The sequence below is a fragment of the Anoplopoma fimbria genome, chromosome 10 (assembly GCF_027596085.1).
Source record: "Anoplopoma fimbria isolate UVic2021 breed Golden Eagle Sablefish chromosome 10, Afim_UVic_2022, whole genome shotgun sequence".
Taxonomy (NCBI): domain Eukaryota; kingdom Metazoa; phylum Chordata; class Actinopteri; order Perciformes; family Anoplopomatidae; genus Anoplopoma; species Anoplopoma fimbria.
This window is the reverse complement of record NC_072458.1, coordinates 18,672,751-18,689,966: the sequence shown is the minus strand read 5'-3', so window position 1 is coordinate 18,689,966 and position 17,216 is coordinate 18,672,751. Positions and strand designations below refer to the sequence as shown.

At 41.4% G+C, this 17,216-nt stretch overlaps 1 protein-coding gene across 2 annotated transcripts; it reads right to left on the bottom strand.

Annotated features, from left to right (window-relative positions):
- Positions 1–2,269: 2,269 nt before the first annotated feature.
- Positions 2,270–14,834, bottom strand: topaz1 (testis and ovary specific TOPAZ 1). 2 transcript variants are annotated; one of them, XM_054606674.1, is made up of 21 exons: positions 14,598–14,834; positions 13,364–13,780; positions 11,047–13,189; positions 10,898–10,947; positions 10,545–10,648; positions 9,720–9,766; positions 9,565–9,632; positions 9,352–9,377; positions 8,470–8,556; positions 7,945–8,002; positions 7,605–7,756; positions 7,342–7,434; positions 7,124–7,239; positions 6,273–6,336; positions 6,003–6,174; positions 5,814–5,914; positions 4,708–4,873; positions 4,172–4,324; positions 3,414–3,617; positions 3,119–3,305; positions 2,270–3,022 (listed from the first exon to the last, which is right to left on the bottom strand). In XM_054606674.1, exons 1-21 carry the CDS (start codon positions 14,773–14,775, stop codon positions 2,824–2,826), a joined length of 4,785 nt encoding a protein of 1,594 aa, XP_054462649.1. In that variant the 5' UTR covers positions 14,776–14,834; the 3' UTR covers positions 2,270–2,823. The 2 variants fall into 2 exon arrangements, with proteins under 2 accessions (XP_054462649.1, XP_054462648.1); XM_054606673.1 differs by having other exon boundaries at positions 11,047–13,780.
- Between the last annotated feature and the right edge of the window lie 2,382 nt (positions 14,835–17,216).

Here is a 17,216-nt window from a genome sequence, read left to right as displayed (position 1 = left end):
AACCATTTAGCACAAATAAATTAACATTTAAATACTTTTCTAATAGATTAGTAAACTGTGTATGCAAATGTACTAATTAAGTGAAACATCCTCTTGTATTACGTATACATTTGTAAATAAGAACATTTATATTGCAAAATAAAATGGCTCCAGTCAGCCACTGGAAATACATATAGGAAAAATCTATTTTCTCTGATGCACCACTCAGTCAACATGCATTATGTCGGAGTAAACAGTGGTTTGTGAAGCTCAGAGTAGGCTGTATAGTTAGAGTCCTGGGATAAGGAGGGTTATTGATCTGTTGTCTCTCTTCTCTCTCCTCCCTCCTGCTGAAACAGGTGGGAGCAGAAACACAAGGGAGGACTGTAAAACTAGGAGGAGTCACCTCAAATGGTATTAGTCAGCAGCAGAAGTTGTGTAAAAGGAGCATTTAAGTGAAAGAAAACATCAACACATCATTCTGCCACGTCACCCTCCATATTTTTCATCCAACCACCTCTCATCTAAAATGCATAGCGTTTGATTTGGCTGTTATTTACATCCTGCAGAGGGAAATGCTGACAAATACTCAGTCAAAACTGTAATTTTGTTATGGTAACAGAGGCACTTACATTTTCATAACTAGGTCACACAAGTTATTCCGTTTATTTGGGGGGGGCCTTGATTTACAGAAACCTCGCAAGGTCACATCAAGGGCACATAAAAGAAGGAGTGGTTTTGAAAACATGCCATAGGTCACGCTGATATATCCAAGTGAGAAAACATTCCCCCCTAAGGAATAATCCATAAAACAGGATGTTTCACCTCTTAGTGAAGCCACTGCAGGGCAAACGACTGCGCATGACGACGGCTGCAGAGTCACGGTGTCAGGGTCTGCTATTCTGAAAAGTATAAAGTATAATGTGTTCTTTTATATTGACGGATGCAAAGGCCCTTATGTGACACGGGCTAACGTCTGGAGGGCAGTCGTGGTTATTGGGAGACTGGAGGCTAAAACAATAAATTAAATCAAACAAACAGTCCTGTGTTAGGATGATTTCTATAGTTAAAGTCCCCTTATTCAGTATTTATGAGCTAAACATGTCATCATTTTGTTTTTAACAGTACAATTGTTAATATATGTGAAGAAATAGGGGTCTGCAGTATGTCGCCCACACTACAGCTGCATGACATAATAATAATAATACATTTTATTTGTATAGCGCTTTAAAAGGCACTTTACATGATAAAGACAGAAACAATAAAATAAATAAAAATGACTGGTGCTGCAGCACTGTATGAGACTACAAAACTGTAAAGATTTAAATAATACAAAGTCTGCCTCTTATATTTGAAAAAATAACTCTAATTTCTCTCCCTTTTCTTAGAATTCCACCCATCACCTCTTCTATTCTAACTTAACATGTATTTAATCACCTGCATGTCTTTAGCTAATCATGTTTTATATTACTCTTCACCTCAGAACAGAACAGCACAGCACCCCCCTGGTGGTTCTGTTGCTCCTGTATCATCTCGGCTATAATGATCTGTATTTAAATGCACATGAACAGAAACAAGAGGTAAGGAAGTTCAAGGAGTGGCAGCTGATGCCAGACACATGCAGTTATTTGACTTTAAAATGTCCCATATAAAATGAGAAAAATGTATGTGAGCCATTAAGACATTTTAATGTTTCTATAAAATGAGAAAATGTCTGTGGTATTGGCTTTGAACGTAGCTACAAACACATTATCGTTGTTTCTAAAGCACCACAGATCCTAGAAGTCTGAAAAAGATAGACTATATACTATCAGTCTGATGGCAGCCAGAACTTTAAAAAAATCCTGTATTACCATTTATTATTGTATGATGCAGTAAAAGAGGCTCAAATGCAGCTTCTATCATTTGTAAAAAAAGGCTGCAGAGGCTAATTGTTAGTCAGCAGGACATCACCATCATTAGTCCAACCAGCTGTGACTCCATGGAGGACATTTGTAACCAGCAGGACATTTAAACCTGTGATTGATAATCATGTACTTCTTTATGAAATATCCTTCGTCGTCAGTGATAATTGATTTCCCCCCTGTGGACATTTTAAGAAACTTGGCTCCACCAGGCAGCTAAACAATGTCAGTGGGATTTTAACTACCAACCTACCGAGCTTTTTGTTTTTGGGAGAAGAAACACCAGAGTCAAACCTTTTGGAGCAGAACAATATTTTCTTTTATATAAAAAACGTCACACAAAGAAAATGTAAATCACAGCTCTTGAACAAGCAACAATTGAGGTTTTGACAATCAGTAAGATAATACGGCAACATAATACTGTCAAAGACTTAACACCATTATAAATATACACCAATATACACTCAGATGTTATTTACATTGTTGTTATAAACAAAATATAATACTTGTAACAACAACCTTACAAAATGATGCTGGACTCCACAATGTTTCCCAACAGACTTATTTTTCTTTCAAATAGTAAATCACACTGAGTGTCATTAATCAAAGACAAATTAGCTAAAATAACTCTTCAGGAAACAACAATTAACTAAAACAAATAAGAACAAAATGAAGTTATTATCCTCGTAAAAAAACTAAAACATTTTAAAGTACTTGCGTCAGTCTTTGGTTGTGATTCTCTGCTTCCTGGTTGAAGGCTAAATTGAAATATGACCACAAACGTGCAGCCAACAGAAATGCACGTGTTGTTTTTATTCCTGATTTCATTGGTTGTTTTTTCCCCCCCCCAGAGTCGACGGACATCTCCGGAACATAAGCAGTTTCAAGGGAAAGGAAAAGTTTAGTACTTCAAGTGACCACAGGGGGGCAAGCGCTCAGATCAGTGCGTCCACACCTCGCTGGCCCACAAGTGATTGTGTCGCAGCCAGCAGCGAGCAGAGGGGACGTCGAGTGCGAACACTTGATCCTGCGACGCGTTAACCGCCAAGTAGTGAACGATAAGTTTGGGCTGAGGGATGCAGGCCGCAGAGAGGATGCGGCTGCCGGCGGCGAGGTACTCCCCCTCACAGCTTTGGGTCCTGGAAGAGGAGGAAGGCAAGGACCATCATGCAACAAACAGATCACATGACTCAATCTGTGTTCTCACACGCACACACACACACACACAACGTTACCTTTTGAGAGTGATGCTGAGACAGGAAGTGGAGTTCTCTGAGAGGTGGAAGATGTCCGTAGCGTTGACGGTGATGAACATCTCCAAGGTGAGAGCCAGCTCCACCTCCCCGAGTCGACAGGGGACGATCAGCGCCATGAATCCAGGGGGAGCCGACACACCCGGGTAGTACCCCGAACTCAGAGAGTCTGAGGAATACACACAATGACTCTCAACCATTTAATTAACTGTTCTACAACTGTTAAAGCCATTCGTTTCTCCAATCTTAAGTGGTGCAGCTAAGGGGTCCCTCTTACGTCTGAAGACTTCCCGGGCCCGGAACCAGAGGTTCTGTTTGCCCAGTTTGTGCAAAAGGGTCTGCAGCAGAGCGTGGTCCACCGGCAGCGTTTTAGAGAGCATGAAGTCCACTGAGTCCGAAGCCACGGGAAGAATCTGTCTGTCCATGCACACTCGCAGGTGATAGTTGAACAGAGAACCGTACCGGGAGGTATCAACCAAGTCTGGGGAAAGAATAAACAAAAGAAAAACAGCTGTACTTACCTATGGAGGTGTGTACTTTTAAGTCAGCACAACATATGATAATGCTATTGATTTAAACAAACATGTCATTGGGGTTTTTATTTCAAAATAACTAAATGCATCCTGCAGTGGAAAGAAACTGGACAAAATGGAGACAATTTGACTGTGCTCTGGGGTTTGTATTTTAAATTGGGAGCAATGTTTGATGCTCGTTACTTTAGCTAATTCATTTTGTTAACAGGCAAGCTACACTATGACATTTGGAAAAACTAGTTGAATTCCCTGAAATGTGAGTCATTCAGAGGCTTTATAAATGCTTACAAAGTGTAGTGAGCTCATACGTTTGACTTCTGTCATCCGGCAAGTCACAGAACCAAAGTAACATAAAGTTGTTCTGTCTTGGCCCTGTTTGATACACATTTCTCTGAACCTGATCGACAGGTTATATAATAGTGTATTTGATTTAAAGTGATAAGACAGTGATTCTCGACATTACAGGCAATAAGAAGAGTGTTTTTTTGTTCTTTTCCCTCACCGGTTGGCTCTTTGAGTCCAGGCAGATTACAGAGGACCTCCAGCGTGTCTCTGTGCGACGTCTTCTCAGCCAGACGCATCAACACACGAGTCCTGCTCTCCAGATCGGCGGGCTCACACGGCCACGAGCACGAACTCAGGAACCATTTGTTTCCTGAATAAACAGATACATGAACAAAAGCCAAAGAGATTTCTGTATAACTGATTACCAGAGGGAAATTCACACAGAGCATTTTGCTAAAAGGACACTCAATATAACAGCTTACAGTTGTTCTAGGCTATACAACAGTTTACCTCACATATACTGGCACATAATGCTGTGGGTCAATATATATTATAATAATATTCAAACCATTTATTGAAAAATTGTTGCAATTGCAGCAAAGTATTTAGCATTTTCGTATTGTTTTTAAGTCTAAAGAATGCTGCTTTACTGCCGGGCAAACCTCACCGTGTAGAAACACAAGTTCCATTTTGATTATGGGGTCAGATAAACCAATCACGTCCACATATTGAGTCCAGGGTCAGAGCCGTTACCTCGCAGTGTGTTGAGAGCTCCCTCCAGGCTGCCACTCAGGAGGAAGAGCTCCGTCGCCACGGTGACCAGGTAGCAGCGTGATGCTCCATCCTCGTTCCCAAACAAGCCCTTCAGTGTTGAGTAGTTGACTTTTGAAATGAACAGAACCTCCACCACCCTCCGACCCTACAGGAACACACACACACACACACGCACGCACGCACACACACACAAGCTAATAAACATTTGCAACATTACTGCATCTTAAATTACTCCTCTTTAAGATTTTTGATAACAAAGACAATCTTTTGATATCTGCAGTATTTCTGGGTCCACATCTAATCAAAACATTTAAAAATAAGAAGCTCGCTGGCTGAGACGACGACTCTATTCGTTTATATCATGCTTTTATGTTTTAGAACATCCTCTTTACAAAGAGATGTTATTTTGTATGAAGGGTTTGTAATGTAAGTCATGTTTTGGACATAGAGAACAAAATGCTGTACAACAGCTTAACAAGACTAAATAGGAACAAAGAGACAAAGACTCCTCTGAGAAACAGTTCATTGAGAATAGAAGAAATCACCAGTGATTGGTAAAATATACTGAAAGCTTAGCATCAAAATGTGAGCAGATTTAAAAACAGAGCAAGTTTCAGTGTCAAGCGCACAATAATGCTGCATATCCCAAGCTGGAATTAACATGTGTGCTGCTTTAGCAAAGCTATCCATCAAACTTCACAATAGATTTAAGTCTTAACCTATTCAATGTAGCCACTGAGGTAAACATTTAGAGCTCCATTTGCACCGCGTTGAGGTTCAATAATGACCGATGGTCTCTTATGCTTTACTGGACTGGAAAACAAATTCAAGATCTACGGGTATTTGGTGAACGTATTTAATTTAATTTAACGTAACACACTAAATAGAAATTTTAATAATTTAGTTTTTGTAAATATTTCAAATTTGAATTATAATTTGGTGTCTGTCAGAACTCAATTCAAGATGGCCGGCAGGTCAGATCGCATGATACACACACACACACACACACACACACACACACACACACACACACACACACACACACACACACACACACACACACACACAGACACACACACACTTACCTTGGCCCACTGATGCGTTTTGTAGTATCTTAACATGAGCGACACTCCGATTCTGCCTAAAGAATTCCTGATCGGGCTGTCCTCACCTTCGCTCTGACACACTAAAAACCAGAATAATCAAGGAATTATCATTTGTTATATGTAAACAAATGAGTTTATGTTTTTCTAATCTAAAGTAACAGTTTCTACCTGTCTCAGCGAAGACGGCAAAAGGCAGTGACAGCTTGTCTTTGCTCTCAGACAGGAGCGCTATGACAATGCGGCCGCTGATTCTCCCAACCTGTCTGGGATACTGGCTGGACTGGCAGATGGACCTGAACACCTCGCCCATCCGCCTCCAGTCCTCCTGCTTGGTACAAAGCTGACAGACAGAAAACAGATTCAAATGATAGATCAAACAAACAAAAAAACATTTCATCCTTGGATAAATTGAGAGAAATAATCTTCTGATTGACTAACCTCTATTTCTACGATGGAATGGGCCAAATTCAGGTAATCTGGAAGACGTGCACTGGTGGACAACCTTTAATATTAAATATAAAAGATAGAGTCATCAAGTAAGTAAGACGAAAAAAAATTCAAAAGTCAAGAGTCTGAAATTAATGGATGATAATTGACCCTTCGCCAAGTCCCGCCCTCGATTGCAGACTGGCCAATTATAGCATAGCGTCTGCCGGCTCCGACCAACTAACCAGCTCGGCTCTGTAGACTCTCATGCAATCATTTCAGATTTTCAGGCTGGTTTTGAGGGTCTCGTCCTCGTCATGGTTAAACGTTGTGTAATAGTAATACCCGTTACCCCGAGAGGTTGGAAGGAGATATGCGCATCTAAACTGTTACGTTTCTACGTAGAAACCGGTGAATCTAACATTAGCAGTGCACGTTAGCATCATTTAAAGTGCAACATCATTAACTAGTGTTAGCACTTCTATGCTACGCTAGCTACTGAAGGTCAACTAAATCATTGTCTTCTGTGTTTATCACCATGTGGTGCAGTGGTTCACTTTGAAACTGGGATTTGTAGCTTTAGCTTCTGATCATTATCTTTTTCACCTGTTTCAACTCCTGAGTCAGTTTGACATCCTGGCTATATCCTTAAAACGCATATCGTAGACCTTTCTGTCTGCTTCTCTCTGAAATCTCTTTTTTCCCCAAAAAATATTTTTATCCAGGCGGTGCAGTTAGTGACACTGTGGGCTCCATGGTTCGCTCTGACAGCTTGAAGCAGTAGCAGCAGGGGCGCGGTTTGCAAAGGGTGAATTAACTCCTGTTTTTAAAAAAAAGGTGATGTGAGTTGAAGTTCCACTTACTTGTAGTTACCAGACACTGAAACAAAGGAGTTTGGACTGACTGCCTGCTGGAACTCAGGAGTGTTTTTAACACAGTCAAGGCAGTCCAGACTCAGCACTAGACCTGCACTGGCCATCTGTCAACATACATATACATGCATGATTAATGCTTCCACGTACACATAAATACAGATCCTTCTACCGTGCGGTGAGTTAAGTGTCCAGGCGTTCCGAGATACCTTGAATGTGAGCTGCATGAGTTCAGGAACAACTCCCATGAGACCCTTTTCTCTCACAATGTTGAAGAGGGCCAACAGGAACTCATGGCCAGGCTAGCAGGGGAGGAGGAGAAGAATAAGTTCAACATCTATTTTGATTATGACCATCAAGAGGGCTTCATACAAAATATAACATGTCCTGCCCTCTATTGGACGACATGGTGAACCGCAGCATGACATTATTTTGTGAACAGGTGGATAAAGAAAAAAAAGAACACACTGACCACGATCTTGTGGACCAAGCTGACGTTGAGGACTGAGAAGACGTCGGACACCATGCCAGCTTTGAGCAGAGCCCAGATGAGAGACAGGAACACCGGCATGGAGAAGTACACTCCTGGTAGGTTGTTCTGGTAGTAGCCCCTAAACACGGCTCCTGGAGACCGAAGGAGACGGGTTCACAAAGAGTCAGACAGGTGATGAGGGTGAAGGAGGACAGAGAGTTTTACAGGGGAGAGGTGAGGACGTTCAAAACAGAGGCAGTAACGTAGGAGTTACATATGTACACAGTTTAAACTCTCCCCATTAGGGTTTTAAATTATTGTAATAATGAAAACAACTCACCTGCTTTTTGAAGGCACATTGGATTTTTGGCGAAGCGTGTCACAGTTTCAACGCACAACTGAATGAGGAAAGAAGTGAAGTGACTGAAATCAAGTGTGGAATTACAGATATGGCACAGCAGAGGGAGATGTTTTCTCTGCGATCAACACCCAGCCGAGAGCTTTGGTATGAAGAATGACTCAACTCCGGGCTTTAAGCTTCATTTATAAAATTATAAATCAGAAGTTCATTGTCTACTCACAGAATACTTTGCCCACAAAAATCACCTTTTTTAAATACATTACTAATTTGTTTGTATGTAGTGTTTTAAATAGTAAGGTTTTAGTGAGGATGCATGTGTTTAGGAAAAAGTGAGCATATGATTTGATAAATGACACTTTTGTGGGTGAAGACTTCTTTAAATCCACTGCACTTTATGAAGTAAAAAAGGTACATACCAGATCTGTGCAGCGCTCCAGTGTGCTCATGATTTAACATCATGCTGGCAAGCTATAAAAATATTATTATTTTCACTTGGAGCAGTACCTTCTCGTCCCCCTCCACAGGAACATGCTGGAAGCGACACATCTTGAACCCGCAGGACAGCGACTCACTGAAGTACTGCCTGCAGTACTGAGGGTTCAGAGGAGGAGAACGGTTGCTACATTATTCAAGTGAAATTAAAAACATCTCGTCCGTGGCAGGAGATTAAGTCTTCTAATATCATTAAGAAGCTGAGCGTCTTTGCAATACATCCCTAATTGCTGCCTCCACACATGCACATTAGTTCGATGAAACTAGTTGACTGTTAACAAGGTAATACATTTCATTCATAGTCAAAGCTGCGTAATTCATTTTGAAGCAGACCTGAATAACATGTTGCCCTGAAGATATTTCAACATTTAAAAAAAAAAATAGATAAATAGATAATACCAGGCAGATGAACTCTATTCAGCCACATTGCATTCTTCTATGTACTTTAAAATTAGTTAATTAGACTTGATCCTTTTTCAAAAATAATCATTGCTATAGTGTTCTTTCTAGAATTAACACACAAATGCAAATTAAGCTGAAATTCAGACAACGGCCGGCATTAGCATGTTTTTTTCTGATTTTTTCCCCCCTCAATTTCTGAGATTTTTTCTTGTAAAATCAGGATTTCATTTATGATTATTTAAAAAAAATTCTTATAGTAATAATATATCAAGTTATATCTATATAGCACCTTTCAAACAACTCAAATACAATTCAAAGCGCTTTACAAATGATGAAGATGGAGTTGGCTATTAGGCTAATTATTAACCCACTCCCCAAGCTCCGTAATAATTTGTATTTTCCCACCCACGCTGAAGGCAATAAACATGTTTATAATGAGCTCTATGTTTTGAAGGAAGACAGTGACTGTTCTTTATTTAATGCAACACTTACAGCAGTAGATTTCTGGCGCCTGAACTCTGTCATGTTTGGATGGGTCGTGAGAAAAGGCCCCGTGTAGAGAGCAGAGGAGCAGAAGAACACATCGTCATACACAGCAGCAGAAGTTTTGAAGCTGAAGGTACATTTGACTGAAAATTTGCATCACTTAATGAAATGACAAAATTAGGAGTTTCTCAGTTGCAAACAAGTCAGACTTTCATTTACCATTTCTTATGGTCATAGGTGGGGGGATGTGATTATGCAGAGAGTTGACGGCTGGGAAAGGCTGGCTCCTAAATCAAACGCAGTGATTAGCAAAACAATGAAAGATTAAGAAGGTTGAACAAATATTTAATCATGGGACGAGAGCAAACAGCTACCTGTCCACGACTCCGTTTACATGATTGTTGTTGGCATCAGGCTGACCCTGTTCAAAGACACAAAGCAGATGAAGTGTATTTCTTATTGTAGCAACTAAACCTGTTTGGTCAAGAACAACAAGCCTTCTTTATTCTATAAGGTGTATGACAACGTTTTTTAAAAGTAAACAGTTGACCTTTATCTCAGCTTTTCTTTCATATCTGTGAGGCAACTTAATGAAATTGCTATTTCTAAAGTTTGGTTTATTATTTAAGATATAAAGCAGGATAAGGACACAGAGTCAGTCAGAGAACCTTCCCTCTCGGCTTAACAGCCTAAATCTGTCAAAAAAAAAGAAGCCTTTTAAGTATGTATTATTGTAAAAATCCATTATACAGACAGAGAATTAAAAAGGCAATTAAAAACAGGAAAACTCATCTCTAATGTATTGTTCACAGGAAATAATGTGCTCAAAATTCATCTTAGTAGCTTAATTTAAACAAACTCCCTACAGTTATTGCTTTCCTAATTGCAGAGTTTATCAATTGTTCTGTTCTGTTATTGTTATGCATAGAATAGAATATGAAATGTCCATAAAATAGGTCACTTTGTCTGGCGTTGTCAGTTTCTTTAATGGTAGAATAGGAGTCCCTAAAGGGAAAAGGTTGGGAACCAAGGCATAGGGCTATTACTTCATCTATGACTACGGTGACTGGTCGTCCAGTTTCTTTTCATTCCAGACTTGTATTTGGTGAGAAACAGAGAGCATTAATGCAGGAGAGAGCCTGTGTACGTTTTGTTTGCTGTTGCCTTGCAGTAAAGTGCTGAAAGACTCACTACATTACCATGTTTTTGGTTTGTTTTTCTGCAGCTGGCCATATGTTGCTTTGCATTCTGGGAGGGTTGCTGCCACTACACTGAGGTCTCCATGATCTGCTGCTTCTCTCCTCTGTAAAATACACAACAAAAGTAAAATCACAGGATGATCTTTGGATTAAATCCATCTCATTACACTGTAATATTTTTTATTTTTAGATAAGGTTAACCATCAGTTGTGAAATTGATGCATGAGTCAGCAAGCAGAGTTTAGCATTAGAAATATGTCTTCCTCTGTTGCAGAGATTTATACATGTTTGCATGTTGTGTTGTGGCTTAAAATGACTCTGTTTGCATTTTCTGAATGGTGCACGAGCCGTACCTTTGATATCAAGACTTTCCATTTGAAAATCACAATTTAATGGGGTCAATCTGAAAAACAAATAACAGTGATTTCATTTGTAATTATTAATTTGATACACAGCTCATCTATGAACGTGAGGAGACGCTATTAAATATACGAGACCTTACCTTTGTTTTAACGCCAGTGATGCTCCGTGTATCCTTGGCAAAAGGGTTTTCACCGCTCCAACAGGTCTGGCTGCAGGGGCCTCGGTAACCCTGTGGCGGCCCAGTTTCAGCAGACTTTCCTGGGGCAGGTTTTCAAACAGCTCTGGATCATCCTGGAACACGCTTACGAGCAGGATGTCCTGCTCGTAAGCGGTGAACTCATCCAAAATGCTTTGCTGAAGATCACCAGCTGTCTCTGCCCGAGTTTCCTCCCTTTCACTGCCTGAGATTTCAGATGGACCTGATCCCTCTCCTCTAGCAGAACGTGGCCGCCCTTCATCACTGAACGCCCCGCTGTCATCTTCATCACTGCTGGGAGAAGAGCAGGGTTCTGTCAGAGCACCGGAGGGGAGGGCTGCCTGTATTTTAGGGTCGGAGGGAACTTGTTCAGATATTTTGTTATCCTGTTCCACATCGTCTTCATGATCCGTTTCATCCTGGCTTTCCTCTTCATCACCATCATCTTCATCACTGCCTGGAGATGACTGAGGGTCCCTTAAAGTAGTTTCAGAGACTCCTTCCAATTCTTCTCTAGCACGTTCAGGATAATCCTTAGAGTTTTCATTATTACCGTTAATGTGTTGCATGTGACATCCAGGAGACATTTTATGTTTTCTGGTGCCTTTGTTCATCTCCTCCTCCTCCTCTTCATCACCTTCATCTGAACAGCCTGTTGTCTGGTGTAGGAGGCTTGTCCCCGAGGGCCCTCGTCGTGAAGCGACAGGAGAGATCATTGGTGTAAGCAAAACCTCATCTGAGTCCGTTTCTACACACTTTTCAGTGAGGACGCTGTGCAACGATCTCTCTTTGACAACCACGTGGTTAAAGGGCCCTGTGTCAGATGTGTTCCTGCCTGGGAAAAGTCTGTCATCGCTCTCTTGGTCGTGTTGAGGGGGAAGAGAGGAGGACTCGCATGAATAAAAAGAGTCAGAGGATGAAGTCAATGAAGTCCTTTGGGTTCCTTCAAAGTATAACAATGTTTCTTCTACAGCTCTGACCACACATTTGGGTGAACAGGACGTTAGTGGTGCACTCGCAGAATCAGCCATCTCAACACCTTTCACTTTCTTCAGTGGGAACCATGAAGGTGGGAGAGAGGACGGCGTGGCCGAGAGGCTGCTCAAACCGCCGACCGTGAATGGAGACGACATGGGAGAGAAAGTAGTGGCGGTTTCACAGTCACTCAGGCCGAGAGCCGAGGGGGAAAGAGTAGACACGTATCTGTCAGTTTCAGGTCGGTTAACCGGTGACGATGAGGCTGTGACACGCTCTCTTCCACGCCGACTTGGGTTGGAAAGGACGGCCGACGCATCCGAGTGAAGACTGGCTAACGATGCTCCTGCCTCCGTAAAGTGAGGTGCAAACTCCCTTCTCTCTTCTGAAACGCTTTCTCCGTCCTCCTCTCGCCTCTCTCCATTTCGATGAGACACCTGGTGGGCGTAAGGTGCAGCTGGGAGCAAGTCATTGGCTCGGTTGCTGGATAGACCCGTCTGATTTTGATCCAACAGAGAGCCATTATCTCCAGCTGATGGATCTATAGGTTTTGCTGGACATCCTGTGGTGCCAGCATGTACTCTACGGGTCCAGCCACCGTTGGAGAAGGGCCAGGACATGTATGTGCGTGCACACGTTAATTTTATTTTTCTGAAATAGGCCCTCACTCTCTGGCAGGTGAATGACTCTAGCTCATCCGCCTCCTTCCCCTGATGCAACACTTCTGATGACATCTGTGCTGCATCCGTTTCTGTTGGATTCTCAATCTCACCACAAGTCCTTTCGTGGACACAGTTTTCTTTTACAGCGGAGACGAAAGAGCTGCTGCCCACAACAGCGTGCCCTAAACCTAAACATGACTGACTGTCGGCAGATGTGAAAAAGCATGTTTTCTCTTCGTCTCCAGAGTCAGTTTTTGCTGGATCTTCGCAGCCGTTGCTTTCTGAATCCGGATGGGATGGCAATATACCATTTTGAACACCATCTCCAAGCTTTATTCTCTTGTCTCTGTGAATCTCCGCTCCTATCTGGCAGGATCCTGGCCCAGGGCCCTCCTCCACATCTCTGTCCCACATGCCAGTCCTGCACTCCCCCTTTTTTGTACGTTCACCTAGTGAGAGAGAAGCAGAACAGGTTGCAGAGCTTTCACCTGTCCAACAACCGGATAACGTCTGCACATCTGTGCGTCCTTGGTGTTCGTTCAGACTCTGAGACCGACGGACGCTCTTCTCAGACTGAACCCTGGGAATAAACTTGCTATTTTGAGCCAGAGCGCTTCCCTCACTTTTGCGGTGGTTGTGCAAGAAACAACCAGGCCTGAACGGAAACCCAGCTCTCATCTCCTGCTTGAAGCAGCGCACGACCTTGGTCTTGAGAACATCCGGTAACACGTAGCCACAGTCGCGACTAGGAGCATCACATTTTTGAGCTACGTCGCAAAGCGTCACCTTCGGATACTGGTTTATCCATATGAAAATCTTCTTAGAGGTCTCAGTGACTGTGTTTTTTCCCCTCCCGCTCTTAACCTGAACTGTAGGGTGCTCTGACCCCAGGTTACTGCTGTTTGGCCCCTGTTCGCCCAATGTCTTCTGCTGGGGGGAAATGCATTTACAGCCACCACAGAGACCAAAGCCGGCTCTTCTTAAATAGTCCTCTGAACCAGCATGTCCAGCGGGGCTCGGGTGTGGGTTTCTATCAACGTCTACAAGTGGAAACAAAATTTGGTCAAATTGAAGTGAAACACCATCTTGTATCATTAGGGACTAAATGCACCCATTTAATCACCACATTTAGGTGTTTGCGTGCATACACAGAAATGGATTCCCACCAATTTCAATTGGATAATGAGACAAAAAGCTAGTTTTAGCTGCTTTTATCCTCTTATTTAACTCATTATAGTCAACATACAGTACCAGTCAAAAGTTTGGACACACCTTCTCATTCAACTACTTTGAATAATCTAAAATATAAAACATATTCTGGTTTGTTGAGCATTTGTTTGTTTACCACATAATTCCATATGTGTTCCTTCATAGATTGGATGTCTTCAATATTAATCTACAATGTAGAAAAAAATAAAAATATGTGTCCAAACTTTTGACTGGTACTGTATATATAATATACATGTATATATATATTATAGTCTGTAAATGTGTTTTGTATGTTGTACTTAACATAAATAACCCACTAAAGTTATCCCCTGCACAGAAAACACATAAAGTAACTAACATGTTTATCAGTGTTAGCCGTTAGCTTAGCATAATCACATGTTGCAACACACAAAACAAAAACATTTTTTTAAAAACAAAACAGCAAAAGTGAAATAAAAACTTTTACCCACCAAGATATACTCAATTAAAAAAAATAAAAAACCTTAATTGGGAGTTCAATACCAGTGACTTACTGGTCAGCTAGCTAACACGGCTAGCAAACAAACACACCTCCATGCTCCACGTTACGCAAACTACGTAACTCTTTTCGTTTTTTGCGTAGCTACGTAATTCTCTTTTTTTGCGTACCTACGCAACTCTCCGCCACATTTTTTCCCGGGCCCGCTTTATCAGTTGGAGACGTTCGAACGGGCTCGCTGTTGTTGCCATGGACACGGGCCGACCTCGGCGGGCGTCTCCGGCGCGGCTCCACGTTCAGCCGCCCGACGGCCCGGTTGAGTTTCACCCGGTTAGAAGACGGCAACATGCTGACAGTTTAAAAATGCTGCCGAAAAGCTAGCGCAAACGTCCCACTGCGTAACTGAAGCGGCCCCTAGCGTTCATGTTTCCCCTGCTGCTCAGATTTATGAACTACAAGTCGCCATGGAGCGAAGGTGTGCCGGCCGTTCTGCGCATGCGCGAAGTGTCAATTAAGCATACAACTCAGCTCTCATTAAAATGGTGTTTTTTTAATTTATAACAAATTGAATAAAATGAAGAAATCAAAAACAAAATAAATTATTGACTAGTTAAATTAAATTCTATATAAATTAATAAAAAACAAGGCATAAAGACATATATGTGTAAACTACAACCATAAAGCGAGAAAAGAAAAGGAAGTGAAAACAAAAAAAGATTGAACCTACTAGTCAAAAGTTTGGACACACCTTCTCATTCAATGGTTTTTCTTTATTTTTATTTTTATTTTTTTCTACATTGTAGATTAATATTGAAGACATCCAAACTATGAAGGAACACATATGGAATTATGTGGTAAACAAACAAATGCTCAACAAACCAGAATATGTTTTATATTTTACATTCTTCAAAGTAGTTGAATGAGAAGGTGTGTCCAAACTTTTGACTGGTACTGTATCATGATATTTTACATTAGCTTGCTGACCCTTTGTGTTTATTCTATTATATTTATCATAGGTCTTACACCTGAAACTGATATGAGATGTGCAAAAATTGTGATAGGACTAGTACAGAGCTGAAACTGACCCTGCACACACTGGGAGGGGGCAGCCTATTAGACAAGTATTTTGTGTAGGAACATTGATAAACAGGAAATGTAATTAGTAATAGTGTGGTGCTGGGATTAAGATCTACTGGAAAAAGTGAGTAATACATTTTTATCCAGGTAATTTTCTGGTGGAGCACTGCCTTTGCATAAAAATACTCAAATAAAGTAAATGCCTAAAACATGAAACAAGAGAACATTTTACCTTCTGCTTTGTGTTCAGAGACAAAAATGATACAATACAATACAGTATATAAAAAAAAACTGAATTATATGCTAAGACAACTCAATATGAAGCTCAGCCTTTAATAGTAACTATTTTCATTGAAGAACAAACACCAGTCATTTTTTTATGCATATTTAATTTATTTATTTGGGAAAAACTTGTTTTGATCTTAATTCATGGCATTTATTCTCGTTGTATGTTGTGTGATATAGTTTTACATTTTTATTTGGAATATTTCCTATTTGTTGTACTTTTTTGTCCTGATTCGTAATTCGAAGGGCATATGATGCAAAGGAAAAACACTTCACACAGATAAAAGTCATAGTATTACAAGTTCTTGATCACCATTACATCAGGCACAAGAGAGTATATAGCAGCAATTTGAAGTAAATGCTGACTGACTCCTTCAAGACCGGGGTGAGAGTGTGTGATGTGAGGAAGAGAGGGGTGAGGGTGAGACCCTGGTGTTGGGAAGTAGCCGGTCCTTAGATTGTGGCGGCCTGATTCACAACACCAGCTGTCCCGCCCCACCGAGCCAGCAGATGGCGCTCTGATGGTGGAAGAGGTTTTTTCCCCATTGGAGAGCAGAGAAGTGGTTCCAATCTCATTGAGTCCCCCCCCCCATTGGGTTGTAGAGTCATCTCTCCCTCTTTCTTCGCTACATCTGTGACAATGGAAAAAAACCCAGAACATGCAAATTAGATTAAAAGGAAACTGTTAAGAGGTCAGACATGAGGGGGAACTTTCTCTGAGCTCCTCTCGATGAGCTCTTGTCATAAAATAATCGAGACGTGAGGGATTCTGGGAGTCTCTGCTCCACCTTTCTACACCTGACAGGCATTAGACCACCCGCAAAGCCCCCCCACTTTGCTTCAGCTCTGGTGCTTCTGCACTCTGCAGCTCTGACAACATCCTCTATGCAAATTTTATAATCACACCCTGGCAATGAGGGATGTGTGTGTGTGTGTGTGTGTGTGTGTGTGTGTGTGTGTGTGTGTGTGCGTACAGTGAAGAGGGATATAAGCTTTTTACTTAGCATATGAAATGAGTTGGGATTAGAATGAGATAAAGAGCGGAGCGAAGAGCAGAGGGAGTGTTACGAGAGAGGTCACTCGTAATTTTGCTTCCGTGAAGCACTTTAAATCTTCCCGACTGCTCTCACAGGCGTCGGAACGGCACGCTGGGCTCAACTGAGTGATAAAAGAACACCGGCTGTTTCACCAATAACTGCTCACTTCAAATTAAACCGTTGTAGAATATCAGCATGATAAAAAAGGGACATTAAAAATCATTATAGGAGAGGAAGAATCAACTATCAGCCCTGTGAGAACGGACACGGTGAGCTGGATTCCTACAGATCATTAAATCTTTTGGATTTCAGTGCTCGTTTCAGGGTTCAGTGTCTTGTTCTGGGACAACAGCCAGAAGTCTGTTGATGGCTCCAACTAACAGCTATTAT

Coding starts and splice junctions, on each gene's coding strand:
- topaz1 (XM_054606673.1), bottom strand. CDS start 14,775: ATGTTGCCGTCTTCTAACCGGGTGAAACTCAACCGGGCCGTCGGGCGG. Junction 9,767..10,544: donor AAAAACAAACCAAAAACATG/GTAATGTAGTGA, acceptor GTCTTTGAACAG/GGTCAGCCTGATGCCAACAA. Junction 4,874..5,813: donor AAACGCATCAGTGGGCCAAG/GTAAGTGTGTGT, acceptor GTGTTCCTGTAG/GGTCGGAGGGTGGTGGAGGT.